The sequence below is a fragment of the Balaenoptera musculus genome, chromosome 21 (genome assembly GCF_009873245.2).
Source record: "Balaenoptera musculus isolate JJ_BM4_2016_0621 chromosome 21, mBalMus1.pri.v3, whole genome shotgun sequence".
NCBI classification, from domain to species: domain Eukaryota; kingdom Metazoa; phylum Chordata; class Mammalia; order Artiodactyla; family Balaenopteridae; genus Balaenoptera; species Balaenoptera musculus.
The window spans coordinates 24,229,576-24,246,824 of NC_045805.1; the positions used below are offsets into that span (position 1 = coordinate 24,229,576).

At 35.1% G+C, this 17,249-nt stretch overlaps 1 protein-coding gene and 1 non-coding gene across 2 annotated transcripts in view; one reads left to right on the forward strand and one right to left on the reverse strand.

Moving 5' to 3' along the window:
* GTF2E2 (general transcription factor IIE subunit 2) overlaps positions 1-17,249 on the reverse strand; it is a 62,204-nt gene that overhangs the window by 25,269 nt on the left and 19,686 nt on the right. The window contains exons 3-5 of the mRNA XM_036838923.1: positions 14,644-14,735; positions 8,437-8,544; positions 6,653-6,835 (exon numbers count right to left, since the gene is read on the reverse strand). Coding sequence (XP_036694818.1) covers positions 6,653-6,835; positions 8,437-8,544; positions 14,644-14,735 — 383 coding nt within the window. The remainder of the gene's footprint in view (positions 1-6,652; positions 6,836-8,436; positions 8,545-14,643; positions 14,736-17,249) is intronic.
* LOC118888094 lies at positions 15,297-15,403 on the forward strand. The gene has a single exon (XR_005018240.1). It is a non-coding gene; the product is annotated as a U6 spliceosomal RNA (small nuclear RNA).

The window sequence follows — 17,249 nt, forward strand, 5'->3', positions numbered from 1 at the left end:
CTTTAGATGACAATAATCTCAGCCTTAGGCATCAATGTGTGAACTACATGGACTTAACAGATATATAAAGAACATTCCATCCAAAAGCAATAGAATACACATTATTCTCAAGTACACACTTGATATTCTCCGGGATAGTTAATATGTTAAGCCACAAAACGAGTCTTAACAAATCACATCAAGCACCTTTTCTGACCACAATGGTATGTAAAACTAAAAATCAATTATAAGAAGATGGAAAATTCACAAATATGCAGAGATTAAGCAATATGCAGAAATTAAGCAATATGCTTCTAATCACTGGGTCAAAGAAGAAATTTAAACATACCTTGAAAAAAAATGAAAATGGAAATACAACATACCAAAACTTATGAGAGGTAAAAAAAAAAAAAAAAAAGCAATTCTAAGAGAAAGTTCACAGGTATAAATGCCTACATCGAAAAACAAGAACAATTCAGATAACCTAAACTTACACCTCAAGGAACTAGAAAAAGAACAAATGAAGCATGAAGTTGGTATAAGGAAGGAACTAACAAAGATTAGTGGAAATAAATTTAAATAGAGACTAAAAAGACAACAGAAAAGATTAATGAAACTATGAGCTGGTTCTTTGAAAAGATAAACAAAATTGACAAACCCTTAGCTCAACTAACCAAGAAAAAAGGACAGAAAACTCAATTAAATCAGAAATGAAATGAGAGGCATTACAAATAATACCACAGAATACAAAGAATCATAAGAGACTACTATGAACGTACACCAACAAAATTGGACAACCTAGAGGAAATGGATGAATTTCTAGAAACATATAAGCTATCAAGACTGAATCGTGAAGAAACAGGAATTCTGAACAGATCAGTTACTAATAAATTGAATAAGTACTCAAAAATCTCCCAACAAACAAAAGTCCAGGACCAGATAACTTCACTAGTGAACTCTACTGAACAAAGAAGAATATCAATCCTTCTCAAACTCTTCCAAAAAACTGAAGCAGTTCATCAAACTCATTTTTCGAGGCCAGCATTACCCTGATACCAAAACCAGATAAAGTATGCTACAAGAAAAGAAAATTACAGGCCAATATCCCTGATGAACATAGATGCAAAAAATCCTCAACAGAATAGTCAACACACCAAATTCAACAATACATTAAAAGAATCACACACCACAATCAAGTGGGATTTATTCCAGGCATGCAAGGATGGCTCAATATCTGCAAATCAATCAATGTGATATAGCACATTAATAAAATGAAAGATAAAAATCATATGATCATTTCAGTAAATGCAGAAAAAGCATTTGGCAAAATTCAACATCCACTTATGATAACTCTCCACAGTGTGGATACCAAGGTAACATACCTCAACATAATAAAGGCCATATACGACAAGCCCACAGCTTACATCAAATTCAACAGTGAAAGGCTGAAAGCATTGCCTCTAAAATCAGGAACAAGACAAGGATGTCTACTCTGCCACTTTTACTCAACATAGTATTGGAGTCCTAACTAGAGCAATTAGGCAAGAAAAAGAAATAAAAGGCATACAAATTGGAAAGGAAGGAATAAAAATATTACTTTTTGCAAACTGGATTTTATGTATCTCCCTAAAGACTTCACCAAAAAACTATTAGAATAATGAATTCAGTAAAGTTTTGTATATTGTATAATCAATATACAAAAATTTTGAGTTTCTATGCACTAATAACTATCAGAAAGAGAAATTAACAATCCCATTTACAATTGCATCAAAAAGAATAAGATACCTAGAAATAAATTTCACCAAGGAGATAAATAACGTCTACACTGAAAACTATATGACAATGAATGATGAAAGAAACTGAAGAAGACACAAAAAATGGAAAGATATTCTGTGCTCATGGATTGGAAGAGTTAATATTGTTAAAATGTCTATACTACCCAAAGCAAAATATAGATTCAATGCAATCCCTATCAAAATTCCAATGGCATTTTTCACAGAAATAGAACAATGCTAAAATTTATATGGAACCACAAAAGATCCTGCCAGCCAAAGCAATCTTGAAAAAGAACAAAGCTGAAAGCATCACACTGCCTATACTACAAAGGTATAGTAATTGAAACAGTATGGTACTGGCATAAAAACAGACACATAGATCAATGGGACAGAAGAGAGAACCCAGAAATAAACCTATGCATACATGGTGAATTAATTTATGACAAAGATGCTACGAATATACAATAGGGAAAGGATAGTCTCTCAATAAATGGTGCTGGGAAAACTGGGCAACCACATGCAAAAGAATGAAACTGAACCATTATCTCACACCATATGCAAAAATTATTTCAAAATGGATTAAAGACCTGAATGTAAGACCTGAAACCATAAGACTCCTGTAAGAAAACACAGGCAATAAGCTCCTTGACATTCATCTTGGCACCTTTTCAGATTTGACATCAAAAGCAAAAGCAACAAAAGCAAAAATAAACAGGTGGGATCACATTATACTAAAAAGCTTCTGCACAGCAAAGGAAACATCAACAAAATGAAATGGCAACCTACTAAGTGGGAGAAAATATTTGCAAATCATATATCTGATAAGGGGTTAACATCCAAAATATATAAAGAACTCATGGAACTCAACAGCAAAAAAACAAAAAACCCCACCCGATTAAAAATTGGGCAGAAGATTTGAATAGACGTTTTCCTGAAGAAGACACACAGATGGTCAGCAGGTACATGAAAAGATGCTCAACATCACTAATCATCAGGAAAATGAAAATGAAAACCACAACAAGATTATCACCTCACACCTGTCAGAATGGCTATTAACAAAAAGACAAGAAATGATGAGTCTTGGCGAGGATATGGAGAAAAGGGAACCCTAGTGCACTGTTGGTGTGAACGTAAACTGATGTAGGCACCTTGGAAAACAGTATGGAGGTTCCTCAAAAAATTAAAAATAAAACTACCATATGATTCAGCAATACCACTTCTGGGTATTTTTATCCAAAGAAAATGAAAACACTAACTTAAAAAGATATATGCACCACCTTGTTCAGTGCGGTATTATTTACAGTAGCCAAGATATGGAAACAACCTAAGTGCCCAATGATGTACGAATGGATAAAGAAAATGTGTTATATATAAACAATGGAATATTACACAGCCATAAAAAAGAATGAAATCTTGCCATTTGCAACAACATGGATGGACCTTGAGGGCATTATGCTAAGTCAAGTAAGTCAGACTGAGAAAGACAAATACTGTATGATCTCACTTATATATGAAATCTTAAAAAAAAAAAAAATTATGAGCTCACAGATACAGAGGACAGATTGGTGGTTCCCAGAGGCAGTGAGTGGGTCAAGGGGTGGGCAAAATGCAAGAAAGGGGTCAAAAGGTACAAACTTCCAGTTGTAAAATAAGTCATAGAGATGTACTATACATTATGATGACTATAGTTAATAATACTGTATTGCATATTTGAAAGTTGCTAAGAAAGCAGATCTTAAAAGTTCTTATCACAAAATAAATTTTTTTTGATAACTATGTATGTGGCGCATTTAACCAGACTTACTATGATCATATTTTACAATTAAAAAGAATTTTTAATTTAAAAAAAAAACCCTTAGTTGATTCAATACACCATCTTAAAATTAAACCATATCACAAACGCAGAGTTATTAAAATTATTCTGGCAGTTAATTTAATTATTAGAAAACCCCCAAAAAACAACTACCGAGAAGTGAATAATCTGGAACAGTCACTGGTTTTTCTCATTGTCTTGTTTTCTTGCTTTTGCACAGTCCTTTTTGTTCCTTGCTAGCACTATACTGTACATTTCTTCAAAACACTATATGGTCAACAAAATGACAGTAAAAGTTATCTTCTATCTCCACCAAGAACTGAAGAAAAGGAAACAACACAGAAGGGATTTAACTTAATTAGGCCAAATTTCTCCCTTGAGAAATTACTTAGAACACATCTTCACATATTTAAAATGTGAGGATTTTTTTAAAACTTAGGGTTTCCAACAACTTAGAAATAATCCTGCTTGCAAATGACAGACTGTGTGCTTTTCATGACCCCTTTTCAGCTCTACTCCTTAAGGAAGAGAGCCATTAAAAACAGGGTAACAGGGACTTCCCTGGTGGTGCAGTGGTTAAGAATCTACTTGCCAACGCAGGGAACACAGGTTCGATCCCTGGTCCGGGAAGATTCCACATTCCGCGAAGCAACTAAGCCCGTGTGCCACAGCTACTGAGGCTGTGTTCTAGAGCCCGCAAGCCACAACTACTGAGCCCATGTGCCACAACTACTGAAGCCTGCACACCTAGAGCCCATGCTCTGCAACAAGAGAAGCCACCACAATGAGAAGCCCGTGCCCTGCATCAAAGAGTAGGCCCCACTCACCACAACTAGAGAAAGCCTACGTGCAGCAATGAAGACCCAACGCAGCCAAAAAAAAAAAAAAAAAAAGAAAAAGAAAAAAAGTGGAAGCCAAATGTTAAAAAAAAAAAAAAAAAAATACAGTGACAATGTGACTTTACATCACAAAATTATTTAAAATAGAAAAAGCAAATATCAGTTTACATTACTGTTCTACTTTAGAATGTAATATAAAGCCTACCAAAGAGTAACAATACTGGCCTGTATCAAAATGGGAAAAAGAATGGAGCAGGAAATGTACCTAGCACTCCCAATTGTTAAGCTAGCATTCAGTAGTTCTACCTTTCAACATGCTATAAAGTGCACAATTTATCAACTTTGGTCACATATTATTTGCAGCATTTGTGCAGGTTAAGTTTAGACACTTAAGTGAAAATCTTAAAAAGGGTTCTTCATCTGGTAATGGCCAAGTAGCTCCTAAGGGACCAGCCCACCAGAAGAAAACTACTATACTAATCTCTGGACAAGACATTTTAAAAAGAATACAGCTAAAAGAACAAAACAGATGTGTCGTATGCCATCCACCACAGAGAATACAAAGTTTGAAGTTTGACTCTAGTCAAGACAAATGCCCACTTAAAAACAAAATAAACAAACAAAAACACTCTTTGGAGGAATATAACAGAATCCTGAGCCATATAATTCACAGTGTTCAAGACTCAACAGAAATTAGGTATATGAAGAAAGAAGAAAACATGACCTGTACTCAAGAGACAAAGTCTCAGAGCAGACCATCCCCAAGATGACCCAGCTCGTGAAATTAGAAGAGGAGAATTTTAAAGCAGCTACAAGAAATTACACTCAAGGATGTAATGTAAAATATGCTTGTAATGAATGGAAAAAAAACAAAGAACAAAATCTCAGAAGAGAAACAGAAACCTAAGAAAGAATGAAAAGGAAAGTCTAGATGGAACTTCCCTGGTGGTCCAGTGGTTAAGACTCCGCGCTCAATCCCTGGTCAGGGAACTAGATCCCGCATGCCACAACTAAGACCCTGGTGCAGCCAAATAAATAAACATTAAAAAAAAAAAAAAAACCTCTCTTGAGGGGATTGTTAGAAAAAAAAAAAAGCAAGGTCTAGAACTGAAAATACAATCTATAAAGAATTAACCAATTGGGCTTAATAACAAATTGGAGGTAAAAAAGTCAGTACAATTAACAACAGATCAATACAACAACAACAACAAAGTCCAAAAGCACGTGTGCGCGCGCACACACACACACACAGCCTAAGGGACTTGTGGGACAATACCAAAAAGGCTAACGTGTGTAAACTGAATTACCAAGAAGTAGAGAAAGAAGCAAGTTTTCTCCACAGGTAGCAAAAAGAATGAACCTGCTTACAGGTTAGCATCAATCGTTAGCAATTTTGAATAACAGAGACTTGCAGCCTTCCCGAGAGAGTTGAAAATTTAAACAGGAAATGTAAACTCTATCACTTTTACTGATAGCCCCTTTAGGAATTCGAAACAACCAAATTACAAATGTTCTTGTGGGGGTTTTTTTTGTTTTTTTTTTATGTTTTTGTTTTTTTTTTAATTTTTTATTTATTATTTATTTATTATTTTTATTTTTGGCTGTGTTGGGTCTTCGTTTCTGTGCGAGGGCTTTCTCTAGTTGCGGTGAGCGGGGGCCACTCTTCATCGCAGTGCGCGGGCCTCTCACTATCGCGGCCTCTCTTGTTGCGGAGCACAGGCTCCAGACACTCAGGCTCAGTAGTTGTGGCTCACGGGCCCAGTTGCTCCGCGGCATGTGGGATCTTCCCAGACCAGGGCTCGAACCCGTGTCCCCTGCATTGGCAGGCAGATTCTCAACCACTGCGCCACCAGGGAAGTCCTGTTCTTGTGTTTTAATGCCTCTGATTCCCTCAGGTTAGCAATGTGCACAAGCATTGTTGAAGGAGTTCTTAAATACAAACATAACAACTTATAAGAAAAAGACTAATGTCTTTGAGGAAATCTTTCCAGAAATATTTTGAAGAATCAATCATACACAACAACACAAAAGGGAGCTGTCAAAGTTCCACAAAAATGGTTATGCTCTGTCCTGCTCTACAGCACAAAACACAAATCTCAAATCTTTAATTGGCTCGTAACAACCCCAAGTATATATGATGGAGGAGGTTTTAAAAATAACTTTTTTTTAAGTCATGATATTTTTTAAAACCAAAAGACATTATTAATTCAAATTATATTAAGGCATAGAAAGAAAAGAGAGGTTACCTTGACAGCTTTCTGGGAATTGGGCAGTCCTTCCTCAATGTCTTCTAAAAGAATTCCTCCTAAGCCTCGCTGGTCATGCTTATCTAAAAGCCTAAGTAGGGCCTTCTTATCTTTCAAGTTGTACTTGGGCTTGAAGGCATACTTTCCATCTACTACTTCAATTTTGGGATTATTGACTAATGCCTGTAACAGTGACACAATTTGGACATATTAACAAAAGGAAATACCATACATACATTATTTAATTCTACCAATTATTAAAAAACCACAATACTCGTATTAGAGTGGCAAACTAAAAGTATCCTGTGGGTATCAACAGATCTAAAATATCGGACATCCAGGATCCAAAACAACAAGCAGAGACCAGCATGGTGCTCATTTTTTATAAAAGAAACTGTTTATTATTTATATAGATTCTTTGGATGAGAAAGAAACCACTTTATTACAACTGCTTTGAAGAACGCTGTACCCATATTCTTTCGGAAGACAAAAGAGGTAAGGATCAATAAAACACCTATTAACATCACTAGACAAAGTGAAGTGGGTACTGCCTACCCCACCCTCAAAGTATAGTTTATCACACATCGGGATTATAATGTGAGAAACATTACCCTGGGATGAAAATACCAATAGTCAGCCTGCTCCACACGGTATCAAATGGCACCAGCAGCTGTGGAAGGAACTGAAAAGGACCAGGCTAGTGCGTGTAAGAAATTTACCTATAACGCTGTCAGCTGAGATTGAAACTGAGTAGGAATGCAGAAACTACTGAATATAATTATGTTTCTAGTCAGTCCTGTTTTATAGCTAGTATCAGAAGGAAAGCTCTTCAAGAAAGAGCAACCCTATTAATTTTCTTCTACAGCTGCCAGCCTGATCCTGAAAGGATAAAGAGAAGAAACACAGAAAGAAGAAAGGAGGGAGAATAGAATAGTAATTACAATAAACTTTACCTAATGTGGGTAGTCCATGAAATTTCAAGATTAGGTAAAGCATCAAAATTTAAATGTGGATTACCACCATTTGTATATCACTAATATAATGAGCTACAATGATACTAACTGGTTCATTTTACATTACTAAAATCAAGAACAATATTTGCTCGATAAAATAAATTAAATTATATTTTAGGAAGTTTACATTTGGTCTTTGGAATCAGCACTGGTCCTAGAAAGTTGTCTTATTAAATTGTCATTTCATACTTAAACAGAAAAGAGACAAATATCTCAATTTTTAAAGTGCTACTCATTTCCAAATTAGCGTGGTCACTGATGGTTGGGGATTCCTTTTCTTCCAACATTGTGTGGAACATATATACAATGTTCATGATTATTTTTCCAAGTAATCTGCTAGAGGCAGTAACGTCACTATCAAATCATAATAGCAGTAGCGGTGTAACAAGTATCTTGCTTAACAAAATATCTTGCTTTCCCTATAATACCCTCATGCATTAAATGTCCTAAAACATAGAAACAATACAACTTGCCAACATGTACATTATAAATTTAGCAATTCAAAATAAGCATCAATTATTCTGTAAAAAGTTAAAAATTGGTACAATGACTGACTTCTTTATAACTTTTATGTTCAAGTCTTTGACATTTTTAAATAGATACATAAGGTTATATGAAAACAAGTCAATCTCAAAATGTGTATGTTTAAAGAACAAAAACCCTACACCAATTCTTTTAAGAAAAAGCAAAAATAATTATCATATTTCAGTATATGAAAACCCTAGTTACAACAAATTTTTTTTTTTTACAATAATTTAAGCCTATTCTTACCTCAGTCATTAGCCATTGTTTCTGCTTGAGTCCAATATCTAAATGTTGTGTTTCATCCAAAATTTCTTCTAAAGTAAGAGGATGTGTATCTCCTCGCTGATGCCGTGTCTATTGCGGCAAGAAACTGTTATTAGACGACAGGTTTTTTTAATGATTTTTTTTGGCGGGGAGGCAGGGGGCACGCTGTGCAACTTGTGGGATTTTATTTCCCTGACCAGGGATTGAACCCAGGCCCTCAGCAGTGAAAGCACAGAGTCTTAACCACTGGGCTGCAAGGGAATTCCCTGGAAGACAGTTTTAAAATGCTAGACGCATTAAATAATAGTTACCAGTAAATTAATCTTTTCAGGAATGCAGAATGTGTATTATTTAAGGCAGTACAATTATAGTGATGAAGAGAATAGACTATAAAATCATACAGAACCAAGTTCAAACTTGTAGCTATATAAAATCAAATGACAAACTGAGAAAAAATATTTGCAATTCATATCACAAAGAGTTAGCCTTCCTAATATTTTAACAGGTCCAAAAACCTAACAAGAAAATGACCCAATGACAGGAACACAAAAAGCACAAAAAAAAGAGATGCAAATGACCTTAGACATAGGAAAAGATACTCAACTTCCACTAAGGTATTTCTTATCACACCGGCAAAATTCCATGTTTGACAACTCTATTGGTGAGGCTGTAAGGAAACAGGCCCTCTCACACACTGCTGGTAAGAATGCAAATTGATACAACTCCTACAGAGGGAATCTGGCAATATAAATGCATTGAAACCCCTGACCCAGCAAGTCAGCTTCTAGGAATTTACCTTACAGATAAACCACAATGTAGAAAAGCCGCATTGTTGTAAAAGGAAAATTAGAAACATTAGTTGTATTAAGACGTACTATTAGAACTATTACAACACTAAGTTGTATTAGAAACAACTCAAGTGGCCATCAATAGAGGAATGATCAAATAAACTACAGCACATCTATGCTACTATACAGATGTTAAGAAAAGAAAATACAGATGTTCCCTATGTGCTAATTTGGAAAGATGTCCAGGACAAACTATTAAGTTAAAAAACATATGTAAGTGGCACAGTGGTGTGCATCAGAATCACCTGAAGGAAGGGCTTGTGAAAACACAGACTGCTGAGCTGCACTCCCAGAGTTTCAGATCAGTAGATCTAGGAAGGGGCCCAAGAATTTGCACTTCTTACAAATTCTCAGGAGATGCTGATGCCGTTGGTTGGAGAATGACACATTGAGAACCACTGAGCTAGGCTAAACCAAACTAACCAAATTTTTCAACATGATTTTTTACATAACTGAGACACAACCACATAAAGGGATAATAGTGAGATCAAGAGAAAAATCATTCCATCAAAAACAAAGTGCACCATTGATTTGTCATCTTAGAACTAGAGCAGTGTCTCATATGGACCTAACCATATCTCTTGAACCTTCTCCATATAATTTCTACATAATTCTCATTGAGCAATTAAAGAGCTGTTCCATCAGTAAATGAATAAACTATGAGGAGTATTTTGTGTTGCCTTTTTCCTTTCTTTCTGAGTTCTTGGTTTTATCAGCTCTTCAAAAAGGGTACACAAGGGGCAGTTGAAGACTTTCCAAGAATCAGTTTACAGATCATCTTCCAAATGTACTCTTTCCCTTTCAAAACAGGCCTGCCCCCTTTCCACAAAAAAAAAAAAAAAAAAAAAAAAAGGTATAACTCTCACCTCCACCCAGAATTTATACTGCAATGCCCAGAGCTATATTAAACTCCAGGGACTCAAACAAAAGGTCAGGTCAAAAAAATATTGTTTTGGGGAAGCCTTCATAAATGATAAATCAAGGTATCAAACTATCCACTATAGATGGGGCTTCTTGTCTCTTCCAGTCCTAAATATTTTTCTAGGAGTTAAAAATAGGATATTTTTGCCCTTGCTGTGACATTCTAAATTCTGATGAACTACAGTTTGTGGGCAATTGAGAGCTGTTCCCTTTAAACCACTCTGTCTCTTCCATCCCCACACACCCCACCTCCATGCCATACTGTCCAAGAATGCATCGCTCTTAGGGGAGAATCTCCAAATAAAGGGAACGCTGGTGAGAAGTATCTAATGATAAATATAGAATTTTTCAGGTATTTTCATATAAGTAATTCTCTTCAGCAATTCTCAAAATCCATTCCTTGAATATTTATTAGCCAGAAGAAAAAGCACATTTAAAGAACTGAAGCAGTATTAATAAAGGAGGCTGATTCTTTTAAATATAACAAATATTTTCTCGGACTACCAAAATGTTCAAATCATGCTACATAAAACCCATAGACAAAAACCACATAGGAACTGTTTTAGACTGAGGGTGCATTATTCAATGTGGTAGTTAAAATCTACTTTATCAAATCATATCATGAAATTTTCATTCTAATTAGTCAATTCTCATTACGTTTTAAATATTTAATATTTCTATCTCCTATTAAAAAAATAAGTCATAGTTAGCTGTAAAACCAATTCATTTTTAGCAATAGGTATCCTTCCCCTTCACTAATCACCCCAAGATAAAATTTACAGTTATTTCTGAATCATTCCCTTTTATTTATATCTAAAAGCTGAATATCAGAGATAGAAGATACAAGCACACACATTTAGAAAAGGAATAACACACTGTTTAACACACCCTTGCTTCATAAACATTTGATTATTTATAATGATGCAATGTTACACGATGGTAAACTGCGTATTTATTTTTTAAATTATATAAAAATGGAAAAATTCATTCTTTTTGATCCTTATAATTTTAATCTCAACTACCTTAGTAGTAACTGTTACTATTCATTCCATACTATATTTCTCAGTGATTTTTATATTACTTAAAATATGATAAAAAAATAAGTTTGGTATATCTGGTTGGTCTGACAATGGAGACTAGCTTTGTTAACCAGAAAATAATTTCCATAAACTGAGTATGCTAAACCTTCAACCTGACAGTTTTGGCAAAAATATACTTATACACCTAAGATAAAAGTATTTCATCAAAAAAAATTGCACTGGCAAAGGTGTGTTGAAACTAGTATTTTTATTTTCTCAACTGCTTCTGAATGTATCAGATTAACGAAAGTACCGATATGGGGAAGAAGAGGAAGCTGATATAATTAGACATTTACTGAGTCTTGGTAAAACCTTTTTGATACACTTCCTAGAAACTAGATGGTTAAGGACCAGGTAACAAATCCTCTGGCAAGTTAGGTGATTCCCATTCTTTTACTTTCAACAAAACTGAAGAAGGACCTAACAGAACTGTCAAATGATAAATGTTTGATGATAAATCACCACGTAATTTCTGGCATACAACTTGGAAGGTTTTGCTATCACAAAATTTCTATTAGAATGAACTTATTTATATGAACATTTATTTCTCAGCACTTAAACCTACAAGATCTCAAAATAAGACCAGAAATTGGTGCCAAATCCTGTTTCATTCTATCAGTAAATAATATATTATCTCCAGATACAAGAACCACTGGAGAGATAAGACAGCTCCATTTATTTCATTAAAAATGGATTTCTGTTGCATAACTATTACATACAAAGTGAATTTTAATCAAAATTTTAATATATTTATGTTATTCTAATCAACTATTTGGTAATAGTAATTATAATAATAGCTCAAACCAGAAAATATTTAGAGTCTTATGGTTATAGGGAAAACATTCCTAATTTCAATTTATATACATATTATTGTGACAAAGGAGTTTGACAGATGATCAACAGAAGATTTCCAAACACTAAAATACATAACATTAGGATAAAATTCAGTGGGAGTAACAGAACTGACATACAAGTTGAAAGGAAAATAATTAAAATTTCCAACCATTAAAGTCTGTTTTCATATTTTTTAAAAATGGCATTTAGATTCCCTTAGATAAATTTAAGAGTGCTGTATTTTACTGAAATATTACAATATGCCAGAAATTTCATCCTGTGTCACTATTTAGACTTTTGTTAAAACATAAATAGACTCACAGACATAGAAAACAAACTTATGGTTACCAAAGGGGGAAGAGGGAAGGTTTGAGGAGTTTGGGATCAACAGCTACACACTACTATATATAAAATAGATAAACAAGGACCTACTGTATAGCACAGGGAACTATATTCAATATCTTGTAATAACCTATAATGGAAAAGAATCTGAAAAAGAATATACATATATGTATACCTGAATCACTTTGCTGTACACCTGAAACTAACACAACATTGTAAATCAACCATACTTCAATTAAAAAAAAACCTTTTGGGCTTCCCTGGTGGCGCAGTGGTTGAGAATCCGCCTGCTAATGCAGGGGACACGGGTTCGAGCCCTGGTCTGGGAAGATCCCACATGCCGCGGAGCAACTAGGCCCGTGAGCCACAACTACTGAGCCTGCGCGTCTGGAGCCTGTGCTCTGCAACAAGAGAGGCCGCGATAGTGAGAGGCCCGCGCACCGCGATGAAGAGTGGCCCCCGCTTGCCGCAACTAGAGAAAGCCCTAACACAGAAACGAAGACCCAACACAGCCAAAAATAAAAATAAATAATAAATAAATTAAAAAAAAAAAAAAAAAAAAACCTTTTGCTGAAAAATTACACTTATCAATTTAAATATGTGCAAAGGGACACACAGTTTTTCAAAATTGTTTCAGGGAACACATGAGTAAAAATTTGAAGATAGTTGTCATAGATTAACAAAGCAATAAGGGTCTCTAGATAAATGAAAACTGTTTTTAGTAGAGTAGCAAAAACATGACATTTTAAATGTCAGTCTCCCTCAAAAGACTGACAGCCTCGAGGGCATACATTTCGTCTGGGTATTCATACCATTCGTGCCATAATAGCAGATAGTAGGTTTTAGTATTGCTTACCATGTGGGGGGAATGGATGGATGGAATGAAAGGTAAATGCCTAAGTGTCAGAGTATATTATTTGATAATGGGAAATTATAAACTAACACATTTCTACCAGAAATCAAATACAAACCACAGATTTCAGATATAGCTAGACAGACACCGTGTCTCTTAAATTACAAAAGAAAAGACTTCACATAAAATTTGATTTATATACTAAGGAATAGCTGAAATTTGAAATAATAACAAATACAGTACTTTCTTTGACTTTTTTTTCAAGAGATACAACTAGTAACTAAATGGGAATAAGAGTTTGGCAGACAAAGGGGGTAAATCTGAAATCACTTAGCCATTTTAGCTATAAATGAAATTTCACTTTCATAAATTAAGTTAGGGTTCAGAATCCTTAGTAAAGCCAAAATGTCATACCATCAAAACTTCAAAATTGGGGCTTCCCTGGTGGCGCAGTGGTTAACAATCTGCCTGCCAATGCAAGGGACACGGGTCCGAGCCCTGGTCCGGGAAGATCCCACATGCCGCGGAGCCACTAAGCCCATGTGCCACAACTACTGAGCCTAAGCTCTAGAGCCCGCAAGCCACAAGTACTGGGCCCACATGCCACAACTACTGAAGCGTGCGCGCCTAGAGCCCGTGCTCCGCAACAAGAGAAGCCACGACAATGAGAAGCCCACACACAGCAACGAAGATCCAACACAGCCAAAAATAAATAAATAAATTTATTTTAAAAAACTTCAAAATTTACTTCAAAAAATACTAAATCTCCCATCAAACATTAAACTCCAATTCTTTTGTGAGTCAAAGTTTTTCTGAGACACTCAGTAATTCTCAAATTTTCTCCTCCAAGATGTAGAAAAGCCACCACCACCATCTGCCTGAACTATGTAGATTTTTACTTCTCACATCAATGGAAGTAATATCCTGTGAATCGTTCCCATTTTCTCATTGGTTTTGTCAACACGTATTGACTGATTAAGAGGTGACTGTATCTACTGCCTGAGCACAATTTTATTAAGTGGAATGGTGGGCTTAAACTGTGTACTTGAACTAATGTAATGTAATGTAAATCAAATACACTTAGATGACTCACTGCAATGCTAACTTGATATAATGTAAAAGGCTTCAGGCAGTAAATCTTTTTTTTTTTTTTACAGTTTTGAGGTATAATAGGCATAAAATAAATGACACATATTGAAACATACAATTTGATAAATTTTGACATGTATATACAAATTTACTTCTGAAAATTCCAATCCCCTTCTTCTGCCAGAAGTCAACAGAATTTCTGTTAGTTGAGAAAAGTACTTACCTTCATGTAATTCACAATCTTAGCAAGAACGCCAAACTTATATCCAGAGCTTCCTGATAGAGCTTTCAAGTTAAATGATCCATTGCTATGATCTGAAAATGAGGTTCAAAAAGCAATTATAACATTTTCATATTAGATGTAATTACTGACTTTTAAGCAACTAAGATGATTTTAACTCTGGTAAAATATTTCTTGTTTTGGAGTCTTCCTATCTAGTAAATTCTACCCTATAAAATTTTGGTGACAAATTCAAAATCTTTGCATGCATAATAACTATTTTCTCACCAAGGATGGAAGCAAAGTATAAATAATTCAAAATACATTTCTTTTATAAGCACCTTTATCTCACCCTTTCCTTAAGTCTGATTAGATTTCCACCATAATTAAAAGCAAGGTTTTTTAAACAAGAGGACAATACAAATCTCAATCTGATCCATAGTGCTTTTCTAACAACCTTAAAAACCATAAGAAGTGAGTGGATTACTTCTAAGGGATAAAAAGTTCAATTTATCACCAATGACATCAATTTCTGCTTATCAACTTAAAAAAAAAATAAATGGGTATTGATTAATGGGAATTAATAAAAAGTATGATACGATAACTATTTTAAGGGAAATTTTAAAGATATATTAGGAATAAAAAAAATAAGCACTGTGCTCGCTTCGGCAGCACATATACTAAAATTGGAACAATACAGAGAAGATTAACATGGCCCCTGTGCAAGGATGACACACAAATTCGTGAAGCATTCCATATTTTTACCTAAGTGTCCATCGACAGATGAATGAATGGATAAAGAAGATGTGGCACATATATACAATGGAATATTACTCAGCCATAAAAAAAACGAAATTGAGTTATTTGTAGTGAGGTGAATGGACCTAGAGTCTGTCATACAGAGTAAAGTAAGTCAGAAAGAGAAAAAACAAATACCGTATGCTAACACATATATACGGAATCTAAAAAAAAAAATGGTTATGAAGAACCTAGGGGCAGGACAGGAATAAAGATGCAGATGTAGAGAATGGACTTGAGGACACGGGGAGGGGGAAGGGTAAGCTGGGACAAAGTGAGAGAGTGGCATGGACATATATATACTACCAAATGTAAAACAGATAGCTAGTGGGAAGCAGCTGCATAGCACAGGGAGATCAGCTCGGTGCTTTGTGACCACCTAGAGGGGTGGGATAGGGAGGATGGGAGGGAGATGCAAAAGGGAGGAGATATGGGGATATATGTATATGTATAGCTGATTCACTTTGTTATAGAGCAGAAACTAACACACCATTGTAAAGCAATTATACTCCAATAAAGATGTTAAAAACACACACACACACATATAAGCACTGCCACTGCATAAACATGGGTACTTAAAAAGGATGACAGCATGAAACAAGGAGCAATCTACATAGAAGATCATTTGGTTCAGAACATATACCATTCTGTTGCATATTTACAGGCAGAAATCCTAATGCTACCATTGCATCACAAATGCATTCTATTAGTCATAGGCAGGAAGAGTAAAAAAAAGTCACTGTAAATACCAGGAAGACATTTCAGAAGTACACATTTTATTAGCCAGGCCTCAGATCAGATATTATAAAGTTCCCATGTGGCTGATCCACAAAGGAAGAGGTTAAATAAAAGGGGGGAGAGTCAGTTTCTGGCACCAGTTTGGTAATAATAATTTAAACAAAAGAATGCATTAGAATAACCACAAGTCAAATGTAACAACTGTCAGAGATCCACAGGAACAGCTTCTAGAAGGCAACATAATATTCCTTTGAGATTAGTTAGTGAAAAGGCTTTACTGAATGATTTTTTGAGACCTCATATGCAATTTTCCTTTAAAAATAACTTTTTTACAATTTTAATAATATAATAATTGATACATTAAAGCCTTCTTTACTATGTTTTCAAAAATAGCAATATTAAGAATGCCTTACAGGGACTGCCTTGGTGATCCAGTGGTAAAGAATCCGCCTTCCTATGCAGGGGACTCGGGTTCCATCCCTGGTCAGAGAACTAGGATTCCCACATGCCGTGGGGCAACTAAGCCCACGTGCCACAAACTACAGAGCCCACACGCTCTGGAGCCTGTGTGCCACCACTAGAGAGAGAAAACCCACACGCCACAACTAGAGAGAAGCCCACGTGCCACAACGAAGAGCCTGCGTGCCACAGCTAAGACCCAACGCAGCCATAAACAAACAAACAAACAAATAATAAAACTCTGTTCCCTTGGCAAAATTCTAACAAAAAAACAAAGAATGCCTTACAGGTGTGTTTTCACATTTACTATTTCAATTATGAAATACTTCCTACATGGTTCATTTTCCCAAGGTTTCAGGAAGCTCATAATGATAATAGTAACATTTATTGAACACCTACTATTGCCAAGACCTGTGCTAAATGATTTTCCCATTTAATCCCTCCCAAAAATCCTATTTGGGAGGTTTTACTGTCTCATTTTAAACCTAAGAAAGCTCAGAGTAATAAGTGGCAGAGTAAAGACTCAAATCCAGTTGTAAACTCTGATATGTCTTGTATAAGAATCATTAACTAATATTTAACACAGGTTATTCCATCTCAAACTGGATATTTTG